This window comes from Prionailurus viverrinus, chromosome A1 (genome assembly GCF_022837055.1).
Source record: "Prionailurus viverrinus isolate Anna chromosome A1, UM_Priviv_1.0, whole genome shotgun sequence".
NCBI classification, from domain to species: Eukaryota; Metazoa; Chordata; class Mammalia; order Carnivora; family Felidae; genus Prionailurus; species Prionailurus viverrinus.
In genome coordinates this window covers 5,943,972-5,957,038 of record NC_062561.1, presented here as the reverse complement: position 1 = coordinate 5,957,038, position 13,067 = coordinate 5,943,972, and the positions used below count along the sequence as shown (strand labels likewise).

General features: G+C 38.6%; 1 protein-coding gene across 7 annotated transcripts in view; it reads left to right on the top strand.

The window, feature by feature from the left end:
• The window catches only part of LOC125175992 (phospholipid-transporting ATPase IB-like), a 212,694-nt gene that overhangs the window by 70,244 nt on the left and 129,383 nt on the right, over positions 1 to 13,067 (top strand). For all 7 annotated transcript variants that reach the window (XM_047876704.1, XM_047876721.1, XM_047876739.1 and 4 more), the window contains 7 exons: positions 4,203 to 4,291; positions 4,541 to 4,582; positions 5,615 to 5,690; positions 6,960 to 7,065; positions 7,668 to 7,750; positions 8,953 to 9,002; positions 11,327 to 11,396. In XM_047876704.1, the coding sequence (XP_047732660.1) occupies positions 4,203 to 4,291; positions 4,541 to 4,582; positions 5,615 to 5,690; positions 6,960 to 7,065; positions 7,668 to 7,750; positions 8,953 to 9,002; positions 11,327 to 11,396 (516 nt within the window). The remainder of the gene's footprint in view (positions 1 to 4,202; positions 4,292 to 4,540; positions 4,583 to 5,614; positions 5,691 to 6,959; positions 7,066 to 7,667; positions 7,751 to 8,952; positions 9,003 to 11,326; positions 11,397 to 13,067) is intronic.

Here is a 13,067-nt window from a genome sequence, read left to right as displayed (position 1 = left end):
CCTGCCCCTCCCCACCCCTCCCCCGCTCACACTCTGTCTCTCACAAGTAAATAAACATTAAAAAAATAAAAAAAATTAATTACATTGTTTATGTAGGTAATACATAAAGATAAGAACAGAAATAAAACAAGACAATAAGTTTAATATTCAGAATATATAAAAACTAGTACAACTCAATAGCAGAGGACTTCAATAGACATTTTTCCAAAGAATGTATATAAACAAACAATAAGCACCTGAAATGATGCTCAACATCCCTGATCTTTTTTTTTTTTTTAATTTTTTTAATGTTTTTATTTTTGAGACAGAGAGAGACAGAGCATGAACGGGGAGGGTCAGAGAGAGGGAGACACAGAATCTGAAACAGGCTCCAGGCTCTGAGCTGTCAGCACAGAGCCTGACGCAGGGCTCGAACTCGCGGACCGCGAGATCATGACCTGAGCCGAAATCAGCCGCTTAACCGACTGAGCCACCCAGGCGCCCCTCAACATCCCTGATCTTTAAGGAACTGCAGATCCAAATCATAATGAAATAGCACTTGGCAGCCACCAGGACACCTACTGTAAAACTTTCACACCAGAGAACACATGTTCATGTGGAAATGTAAGATGGTGAAGTCACTGTGGAAAACACTATGGAGAAACCTCAAAAAACTAAACCTAGAATTACCATATGTTCCAGCAATTCCACATCTGGGGATTTTCACAAAAGAATTGAAAGTGGGGACTCAAACAGGTATTATATACACGCATGTTCTAAGCAGCACTATTCACAATAGGCAAATGGTGGAAACAACTCAAACGTCCAATAAATAATTAAACAAAATGTGGTCTGCACATACAGTGGAATATTATGCAGTCCTGAAAATGAATGAAATCTGGAAACAGGCTACAGCATGGATAAATCTTGAAGATTATGCTAAGTGAAATATGCCAGACACAAAAGGACACAAATAGAACATGACTCAGCTTATATGAAGTACTTGGAATAGTCAGATTTATAGAGACAGAAAGTAGCATAGTGGTTGCTAGGGGCTGCAGGGAGGACAGAATGGGGAGTCATTGTATTGCTGGATTGGTAGGAGGTTTCAGTTTGGGATGAGAAAGACGTTCTGGAGATGGATGGTGGTGACGGTTGCACCACTATGTCAATGTGTTCAATAATAACACTTAAAAATGGTCAAAACGGTAAGTTTTATCTAAAAGCACTTTATCGTGATAATAAAAAAATGGTTTAACATTGCCTCTTTTCCTTTTTTTATTGAGTATAATTGGCATCTATGATTATATTAGTTTCAGGTGTGCAACATAATGGTTTGGTATTTGTATATATTGCAAAACGATCATCATAATAAGTCTGGTTAACGTCTGTCACTATACATAGTTACAGAGTTTGGGTGATGAGAACTTTTAAGATCTATCTTCCTGGCAGCTTCTGAACATGCAGTATGGTAGTATTAACTACAATCACCGTGTTTTCCACGACATCCTGAGGATTCATTTATTTTCTAACTGGAAGTTTGTACCTTTTGACCCCCTTCACCCATTTTGCTCACTGCTCATTTCGCTCACTCCTTGCCTCTGACAACCACCAATCTGTTCTGTGTAGCGAGTTTAGTTATTTTCCTTGTTCAGATTGCACAAGTAAGTGAATCCTGTGGCATTTCTTTCTTTGTCTGACTTATTTCACACAACATAATGTCCTCAGAGTCCTTTCATGTGCAAACAGCCAGATTTCCTTCTTTTTATGGCTCAATTGTGTGTGTGTGTGTGTGTGTGTGTGTGTGTGTGTGTGTGTGTATAATTATTACTGTATTACATATACACTACATTTTCTTTGGTCCATTCATTCATTGACAGGTTGTTTTATCTTGGCTATTGTAGATAATGCTGCCATGAGCATAGGGGTATATCTATCTTTTTGACTTAGTGTTTTCATTTTCTTCAAATAAATACCCAGAAGCGAAATTGCTGGATCATATGGTTGTTCTGTTTTTAATTTTTTGATGAGCTTCCATGCTGTTTTCCATAGTGGTTGCCCCAATTTCCACTCCCACCTACAGTGCACAAGAGTCCCCTTTTCTCTACATCCTTGCCAACACTTATTGTCTTTTGGTAATAACTGTTCTAATGGGTGTGAAGTGATATCTCATTATGGTTTTGATTTGCATTTCCCTGATGACTAGTGGTGCTGAACATCTTTTTATGGGTCTGTTGGCCATTTGTATGTCTTCTTTGGAAAAACATCTATTGAGATCCTCTCCTCATTTTTAAAATTGGATTATTATTTTGCTGTTGAGTTGCATGAGTTCTTTATATATTTTAGACATTAACCCCCTTCATCAAATATATTATTTGCAAATATTTTCTCCTATTCATTGTGTTACCTTTTCATTTTGCTGATGATTTCTTTTGCTGTGCAGAAGCTTTTTAATTTAATGTAGTCCCACTTATTTATTTTTGCTTTTGCTGCCTTGGTTCTTAGTGTCAAATCCAAAAAATCATCACTAAGACTGATGTCAGAGAACTTACTACCTATGTTTTCTTCTAGGAGTTTTATGGTTTTAGGTCTTGTGTTCAAGTATTTAGTCCATTTTGAGTTAATTTTGTACATGGTATAAGAAAGTGGTCCAGCTTCATTCTGTTGCATGTGGTTGTCAAGTTTATTGGTGAGATTGTCATTTATTTATTGAACACCATTTATTGAAGAGACTGTCCTTTCTCTATTGCACATTTTTGTCTCCTGTGTTGTAAATTAATTAACCATATGTTCATTGGTTATTTCTGAGCTCTTTTTTCCGTTCCATTGACCTACGTGTCTGTTTTTATGCAAATCCCATACTGTTTGGATTTCTATAACTTTGTAATATAGTTTGAAATCAGGAAGCATGATACCTCCTTTTTTCTTTCTCAAGATTGCCTTGGTTATTTGGGGTTGTGGTTGCATACACATTTTAGGATTATTGTTCTAAATCTGTGAAAAATGCCACTGGCATCTTGATAGGGATTACATTGAATCTGTAGTTGGTTTGGGTAGTACGGACATTTTAACAAGGTTAATTTGTGGAATATCTTTCTATTTGTGTTTTCTTCAGTTTCTTTGATCAGGGGTTTTTTGCCTCCTTGATTAGATTTATTCCTAGGTATTTTATTCTTTTTGATGCAATTGTAAATGGAATTGTTAATGTTTCTAACAGTCATTATTAATGTATAGAAATTCAACAGGTTTCTGTATGTTGAATTTGTAACCTGCAGCTTTACTGAATCCATTCATTCTAAGGAGTTTTTGGTGTGGTCTTCTGCAAATAGTGACAGTTTTACTTTTTCCTTTTTAATTTAGGTGCCTTTTATTTTACTTGCCTAATTGTTCTGGCCAGGATTTCCAATGCTATGTCGAATAAAGTGGTGAGAGTGGGCACCCTTTCTTGTTTCTGATCTCAGAGGAAAAGCTTCCAGCTTCTTACCCTTGACCATTGGTGTTAACTTCAGGCTTGTCATATTGACCTTTATTATGTTGAAGTTTGTTCCCTTTAACCCCTACCTCATTGAGAGTTTTTATCATAAATGGATGTTGAATTTTGTCAAATGCTTTTTCTGCATCTCCTGAGATGGTTGTATTACTTTTATCCTTTATTTTATTGATGTGGTATATCACATTGATTGATTTTTTTAACTATTCTTGTATCACTGGAATAAATTCCACTTGATGATGTTGTGTAATCTTTTCAATGTACTGTTGAATTTGATTTGCTAATATTTCGTTGAGTATTTTTGCATCTATGTTCATCAGGGATATTGGCCTGTAAATTTTTTCTATAATGTCTTTATCTGGTTTTGGGGTGTGTGTGTGTGTGTGTGTGTGTGTGTGTGTCTATATCTTTCTATCTATATATACACTTAATGTTTTCTAGAGACCTTTGATGAGATTTCTTGTGGCAAGAAAAAGAACTTGGAGTTTTGATTTTCTTAGGTTGGATGGCCTGAAATTTACTTTGCATATTAACATAAAATTTCACCTGCAGTATAAAACAAAGAGAACCTCTGAAAGAAGTATAAATATTAAAGGCAGAATTTTTGTAGGCTGAACTTCTTTTTACTAAAAGTTCAAGTATTTTGAGGATTTAAAGAAAAGAACTTAAATTTGTCTTTGCTCTTAACTTTTATATTTATGTTGTTTATCATGTTTGCTTTTTCTTTCTTTAGGTAAAATATTTATTTTCTGATAAAACAGGAACACTCACTTGCAATATTATGACATTGAAGAAGTGTACCATTGCAGGTATAATTTATGGGTAAGTGGCTTTTTTTTTGCCATACTCTGTTGAAAATTCTCATTTTTTAAACAAATTAATAAGTCTTTATTTACTTCAAAACTTAAATGAATTTCTAATAACATAGCTATATCTGAATGAGACTGAAACTTAAATGAAAACTGGCAGTTGTTAAAAAATATGGTTTATATCTGCTTTTTTTATGTTTTTTTTAGAATTCCTGAAGTTTTTTATATTTATAGCCTTATAACCTCCCTCGTTTTCCCTCAGAAATCTGTCAAACAGAAGTGATACCATTTTGGACAACCTAAGGTAACTAGACAACATTCTTTTCTACTTTGCCCATGTTCCTTTTCCCCTGTAATGGGGTTTTTCTCAGTACTGGAGTTCTGATATATGGTAACACAGCTATCCCTTGTCCAGATCTCCAAAGGCAGTTCCCAGAAATCTCCCCTGGATGGATCTTTCCCATGTGATATTCAAAGAACCCAGAATCCAGACTTTGATTTATTGATTTTATGGTTACTCTGTCTTAAACTCTGTATAATTACATGGTTTTCAACACAGATTTAGGCATTTTCTAATGCCATTTTGCAACTTGAGGGCTGAGAGGATGTATAATTTGACAGAACCTTAAATATTTACTATACAGCCACCCTTGAACAACACAGGGGTTAGGGGTGCTGACCCTCTCCAGGCAGTTGAAAATCCGTGTATAGCTTTTAACTCCCCAATTAACTACTCAGAGACTATTGTTGGACCAGAAGCCTTACCGATAATGTAAACAATCGATTACCACATATTTTGTACATGTATTATAGATTGTACTCTTAAAGTAAAGCTAGAGAAAAGGAAGTGTTACTAAGAAAATTACAAGGAAGACAGGGGCACCTGGGTGGCGCAGTCGGTTAAGCGTCCGACTTCAGCCAGGTCACGATCTCACGGTCCGTGAGTTCGAGCCCCGCGTCAGGCTCTGGGCTGATGGCTCAGAGCCGGGAGCCTGTTTCCGATTCTGTGTCTCCCTCTCTCACTGCCCCTCCCCCGTTCATGCTCTGTCTCTCTCTGTCCCAAAAATAAATAAACGTTGAAAAAAAATTTTTTTTTAAAAAAAGAAAATTACAAGGAAGACAAAATACATTTACCATATTGTACAAGAAAAATCTGTGTGTCAGTGGACCTGCACAGTCCATGTTGTTCAAGCGTCCCCTGTAATTCTGTAGACTTCATAGTGTAACTTCCTGAAATCAGAAGATGGGGCTGCGTGTTCACTTTAGGTCCATTTGATCCCTGACTGGCTCTGTCAGGAACTTTTAATTACAGTAAATCTTCTCTGTTCTTCCTCAGTGTATCACCGTCTGCCATCACAGAATCCGGTGGATTTAATGACCCAACATTGTTGCAGAACTTTGAGAATGGCCACGTAAGTCTGCTGTTTTCACTTCCATGTCAACACGGTAATGCTACATAACTTTAAAACATATATATGGCTTATTAAAAGGTATAATTTTCTGAGCCAGGAGAGAGAGGGGGTCTTGAAATTTTTTTGATATTAATATAGTGAACAGCGGATTCCATACTGATGTGATGAGGGGAGTGCCAAACTAACTAGTGTGAATGAACCCAAACATCACTCAAGAACATTTTACTGTGTAGCAATCTGTGTAAGAAAATCTCTGAATGCTTTTAAGCGCTTTGGTTCTATTGTATTTTACCAATAACTTCACTTACTGATTTCAAAATACTGATCTACTTGATTTGAAATCTTGGTCTTCTCAAAAATAAAAGTGGTCTTTTATTTTTATTTATTTTTATTTTTAAGTGTATTTATTTTTGAAAGAGGGAGAGACAGAGAGCACAAGCAGAGTCAGAGAGAGAGGGAAAGAGAGAATCACAAGCAGGCTCTGCACTGTCAGCATGGAGCCCCATGTGGGGCTTGAACTCACAAATCGTGAGATCATGACCTGAGCGGAAATCAAGAGTTGGACGCTTGACTGACTGAGCCACCCAGGCGCCCCGCCCATCAAAACTAAAAGTGATCTTTTAAAACATGAGTCTTTACGTGTTCTTCCTTTGCTTCAAAACCTTCAGAGGACTGGCACGCCACTTAAGATAAAATCCTAGCTCATCACCGTGGCTTTCTCTCCCACCTGATTCTATGTCATTATTCACCTTGCTCAAGACGCTGGAGTCACACAAACTTGAAGCTCGCAAACCTATGAGTCTGTCTCCTGCCTCGGAGCCTCTGAAAGTGCTGTGCATCCCCTTTGTCTAGCCTGTGCCACGGTCACATGTCACAGTCACACAGCTAACTAACTTTTCCATTTAGGTCTTAGATATTATGTCCTCCAATTTCTCCCCCCCAGATCACCTACCTAAAATACGCCCCTCCTTGCTCTGTGACGACCCCTACTTATTTCCTCCGGCTTTGAGAAAACCTGTTTCCCCGGGGAGGAGAGAAGCTCCTAGAGGGTAGGGTCATCTTGTTCCCTGAGGTCTCCCCGGCCCTGCACTGTCTGCCTTGGTAGCCACTCTGCAAACACATTCCGAGTGCCTGATGCGGTTTGCAGTCAGCGCTTGGCTCTCTGTGTCCCTGAGGTGAAAACCGCAGTTGTTGCTACTTGCAGACTGTATCTAACTCTTGTGCCACCGGTGTTGGAAGAGACTCACTGGCTCTGTGCCTTTTTTGTAGCCCACGAGAGATTACATAAAGGAGTTTCTCACCCTGTTATGTGTGTGTCACACTGTTGTTCCTGAGAGAGACGGAGGTAATACAACCTACCAGGCTTCCTCCCCAGGTAGGTGTCTGTCGCATGCTCCTGGAGCACCCGGTAGGTGATGAACCCCGAGAAGAGGTGGTGCCGTCACTGATCCCGACTGCCCCTGCGTCGCTCCTTCTCAGGCGTCCTTATGGATCAGGGCTATTGATGGTACTGTGCGGTTTTGAGCCACGCTGCAGCACTGGGGATCCTGCTCCCCACACCCCCAAAGACTGCCCTAAGGACGTTGGTGTAGATGGCTCTTTGAGCTAGGGCTCGGTGGAACATTTAGTCATAACCAGTAACAAGGCAGGAGTAAGGTTAAGGCACTGCGGCATTTTGTGGCGATTCTATCAATGGCTTGTCGAACAAAAACTGTAATGAGTACTAAGAAAGGAATTTAGGCCGGTAAATAGATCTCAGCCTCACTGAAAGGGGTCTATTTAAGCAGATTTCCTCTTTCATGAACGCTATCTAGTAGTTAGATAAGTGCATTTGGAGCCAAAAAAAAAAAAAAAAAAAAAGCCAAGTTAAAAAAATGTCATGGTATTTTAGAGCTGGAGAATAGAAATCTGTATCAAATTAAATTCAGTGTTAATATCTTCATTCAGTCTCCATTAATACAGACTTTTTGTTGGTAGATGAAGCAGCTTTAGTGAAAGGAATGAAGAAACTTGGCTTTGTTTTTACTACAAGAACGCCATCCTCTGTCACCATAAATGCTGTGAGTAGCATCTTACATTCTCATGATTCACGTGCCCCTTCCAGAGAGACGCAGTAGAGTAGTTGAGTCTGGGAGCTCTGGGATCACATTGCCTGGGATGCCCACCTGGACCCACACCTTCCCAGCCATTTGTCTCAAGTGTGTTCCTTCTGTGTCTACCCCAGTTTCCCTATCATGCGTGTCACAGGGTTCTTGTGAGGACTAAATGAGTTAATGTATGAAAAGTAACCGGAATTAGTGAGAAAGCACAGAGAAAGTGAACTATTCCAAAGAGTCAGAATCATCAGATCTTCAAGAAATACACTACTTTTTTTCTATGAAAAATTGAAATGTTTCCAACTATTTTTTTGTGAGTTGTTATTATGTTGATTTGTTCATTTTATTTTACTCATATATATAATATATATATTCTTTATAAATATATATATAATATATATATATATGTACGATATATATATATTTTGTCTTGATGACCACTTACCACAAGCCTTTAATATCATGGGGAAGGACTGATGCAATGCAAACATGATGCACAACTCACTAATTTTTTTTCTAGTAATAATGCAGTGGTTAGGGATATTTACTAGACATTCAGCCCTTGGCAGAATGGACTGAATGATTCATCCTTATACCCAGAGTACATGCCACATGGACCACTCTCTAATTATTTGAAATTCTGCACTGCCTTCTTGGTGAACTGATCATGGCTACAGGAAGTCAAGAAGCTGTAACTGGAAAAATTTAGAAAAGAATTCAAATTTTACTGATATAAAATTTTATAGCATGCCGTCTCTTTCCATGCTTATCTCTTCAAATTATCTAAGGATTAAGGATTTCATTTGAACTGCATGACTTTATGACAGGACTTACTTGTTTTTCCATTTATGTCTGTTGATGGTCTCCACGTCCCCTTGCAACATGAGAGTGTTTATAAACTGTTTCTCGTGGTGCTGACTTTATACTGAAAAGAGGTGTTTCAGCCTTAAATCTGCACTCTTTTTTTCTAACTATTCCCCAGTTTGCAAACAATGTTGTTGCCAGAAGAGGGCGCCATCATTTCATCAAGTTTGTAAGGAAATTTCTGTTTTGAAAAAGATGTGTAGTTGTCGGGTAAAACTTGTTTCCGACTGGGAGAGTGAGCGGTTTTGCAAGATGAGTACTTTTTTCCTCAGGTAAGAATATGTTGTCTTACCTTCCTATAGATGGGAGAAAACTTCACATTTGAAATTCTTAACATCCTGGAGTTTTCTAGGTAAGCTACCTTTTCATTTTGTTCATGTATTCTCCAGGGCTCTTTCCATGACTCCTCAGTTAGGATTTGGAAATGTAAATCAAAGCTTTAATGCAGAATCATGAAATTCTGGTCAGCTTCCATCGAGCCTTAAATCTGAGCCTGGTGCTCACTTCTTTAGGCCTCATTAGGCCAAATCCCCTTTTGTAGCTGAGAGGGGTTCCCACACCTCTCCTTCTCAGCTCTAGTCAGAGTCAGACTTGAGATTTCACATCCGGGTTATTACTTATTAACTGTGTCGCCAACTAGACTCGGGATCCCAGGAACGTATGAGTCACCGTCTGTGGAATGTATTCAGTAAGTGCTCAATAAATACTTGATGAATAGATGAATATTGGACATTAGTTTTACAAATAAACCCAAAATGATTTCTTTAAACATAGACTGTGAACTAACTCCTTTTTTTTACCCCCAAAGGAGACAATGTGCATCCACATTGTCTTCTCTTCTCTTAGATTTCAGAGGGCCTTCTGGTCCAGCCACTGTGGCCTGGTCCCCATAGCCTATTGTGAGGACATTGGTGATGATTTTATTTTCATTGCACTGTTTTAAAGATTCACAGAGTCTCAGTCTCTTAGACCATCTGAGCATTTCTAATGTGGAATCTGAAAAATTAGAAAGAGAAATGCTAGAAAATTAGGAAAGGAATAATTCGTTCTTCCCAAAGCCAGGTGATTTTAAGAATCTTTTTAAAAATATAATTTATTGTCAAATTGGCTTCCATACAACACCCAGTGCTCATTCCAACAGGTGCCCTCCTCAATGCCCAGCACCCACTTTCCCCTCCCCCCCATCCCCCCTCAGTTTGTTCTCTGCATTTAAGAGTCTCTCGTGGTTTGCCTCCGTCCCTCTCTGTTTGTAACTATTTCTTCCCCTTCCTTTCCCCCATGGACTTCTGTTAAGTTTCTCAAGATCCACATACGAGTAAGACTTATTGGCCAATGACATGCTTTAAAAAAAGCTTTGAACCTCAGAAGAGTTGTTGTTACCAACTTGTCTCTTGAGGACAGCTGCTTCTAAAAACCGTATTACAAGAAAATGTATCTCAGTGTTGATTCTAGCTCTCCCTTTACTTCATATCTGACTGTCACTACTACTAGAGCACTCGTTTCCTGCCCTGAAAGTACAAGCTCCTAGCTGGGTGACACTGGAATGACTCAGTTGCCTTTAGTGGCATTCTGACAGCTAGGCAGTTAAAGCAATTGCTGGCCCCTGTCCCTGTTGAGATGCTTCCTAGCTCAAGTGTTCAGGTGTGGGGCTACTCACTGGGACCCTCCCCGCCTTGGACTGTGCAACACATAGCATTGTAGGATATGATGAATATCTGAGAAGGTGCTGATTTGCAGGTAGTTTGTTTGAGTCTCTTGAAAAGTTGTTGTTTAGAGAGCCATCCAAGGTTAAGGTTAGGGAATGACAAGATGAGGAAAAAGGAAAAAAAAAAAAAGATTTTGGCCAGTTTACTTTGGCAGGGTGTGGGATAAGGAGGAGAGGGGAGATCTTCAAGCCTATTTGGGCTGCTAACTCAGGAATGAAAGCAATGAGTTTAAGTTCTGTCTATAATCATAAAAACACACAAAGGAAAAAAATCCAGAGGACTTTGAGACAGAACCATACAGAAAAATAACTGGCATCTCTCAAGCCAGCAGTTGAACATCTCTGTGCAGCAAAGTGGGGACAGGAGGGTCTACTTGACAGAGATGTTGTGAGGCCTGAAAAATACACAACCAGGGAAGCTTTCCTCTTTCCTCATCAGTTCGTAAGTGATTATATTATATATGCTATATGTATATATAATTTATGTCTTATATGTGTAATGCATGATAAGTGTATGTTACATTATATATGTATTACACAATACATAATAGTAATAATATAAAACACAATATATGTTATACATATTACACTATGTAATTAACATGTAAATATGTATATATATACATATATGTATATATATATATATGTATATATATATACATATATGTATGTATATTTGTGCTAATAAATTTCCATGGAAGAAAAGGATCGTAATTGAGAAACAGTAGTAGTAGAAGGTGGAGATTTAGATTAGAATCTCAGTTTAAAGAAACAGGTAAAGAAAAAAGAAATGGAGGCTGGCAAGAAACATGTTGGCCTTTTCACTAATGGTCAGCGGAGGACTCTGAGAATTCTTTTAACTTGGATTTTGTGTGTGTGTGTGTGTGTGTGTGTGTGTGTGTGTGTGTGTGTGTGTTAGCACCATGTACTGAGGAACATGGAAACCAATAATGCATTTCATATTGTCTTAGTAATAGAAAAAGGATGTCTGTAATTGTCCGAACTCCTACAGGAAAGCTCCGGCTGTACTGCAAAGGGGCTGTAAGTATCATGATTCATCATTCGTATTAACGCCTTCCCTCTGTTTCAACAACTTGCAGGAAGCCTTTTACAACTTTGCAATTATTTTTCAATGTTACTTTGAATCTGCTGTTACCATTGGTCATTGCCAGCATCAGCCAAGGCTGAAAAGTCCTTTCTAGGTAGCCCCAAAGCTTCCCCAAGACTCAAGTCATTGAAATTTACGGTGATCCACACCAGAATGTTTATTAAGCTTTAATGTCAGTGAAAAATTTGTTGTCACTCAATTGGTCTGTTGAGAACTAATGAGTAGATTGTTGATGCTAAGAGTTTAGAGCAGGAATTTTGATCCCCATTTCAAGCCCAAAGTGCTTGGATTTGGTGAATCTCAGGAAATGGCTTTGCCTCTGTAAACCTTTTTTTTTTAAGCACGTATATATTTGTTCACAGCCATATGTACTTAAAAGAAAAACAGCTTACAGGGTGCCTGGGTGGCTCAGTTGGTTGAGCGTCTGACTTCAGCTCAGGTCATGATCTCACGGTCCGTGAGTTTGGGCCCTGCGTCGGGCTCTGTGCGGACAGCTCGGAGCCTGGAGCTGCTTCCGATTCTGTATCTCCCTCTCTCTCTGCCCCTCCCCTGCTCATGCTCTGTCTCTCTCTCTGTCTCAAAAATAAATAAAACATTAAAAAATTAAAAAAAAAGAAAGAAAAACAGCTTTATTGAGGTAAAATAAACTGCCTATTATTTAAAGTGTATAATTTGATACGTTTTGATACCAGTCTGCTTTCTGTCAACTACAGATTCATTTGCATTTATTAAATTTTATATAAAGTCATATAGGATATATGTAAGTCATATAGGATGACTTATTGTGTAGCTTCTTTAACTCATAATTATTCCATTTTTACTTACTTATTTTCTTCCAAGATTTTGTTTAAATTCTAGTTAGTTAACATAGAATGTAGTATTGGTTTTAGGAGTAGAATTTCGTGACTCATCACTTACATACAACACCCAGTGCTCATCCCAACAGGTGCCCTCCTTAAGGCCCCTCCCCCATTTAGCCCATCCCCCACCCACCTCCCTCCATCAACCCTCACTTTGTTCTCTGTTGTTAAGAGTCTCTTGTGGTTTGTTTCCCGCTCTTCTCTTTTCCCCTTCCTTCCCATATGTTCATCTGTTTCATCTCTTAAATTCCACATATGAGTGAAATCATATGGTAGGCTAGCTAGTTATTGGTTTTATTGATATTCCTGAAGAAAGTGCTTCCAGATTTGATTTTTCTTCAATGTTTCTCTGTTTCCTATTTCATTAACTTCTCTTTATTATTCCTATTATTTTGCCTACTTGTGGCTTCATTTGCTCCTCTTTTTCTAGTTTCTTTATTTTTTATTTTAATGACAGAGAGAGAGTGTGAGCAAGGGAAAGATGCAGAGGGAGAGAGAGAGAGAGAGAGGAAAAGAGAGAGAGAGAGAGAGAGGAAAAGAGAGAGAGAGAGAGAGAGAGAGAGAGAGAGAGAGAGAGAGAAAATCTTAAGCAGGCTCCACGCTTAGTGCAGAGCCCAATGTGGGGCTCAATTCCACCACCCTGGGGTCATGACCTGAGCCAACATCAAGAGCTGGATGCTCAACTGACTGAGCCACCCAAACAACTCAGTCTTTTTATAGTTTCTTAAGGCAGAACTTGATTTG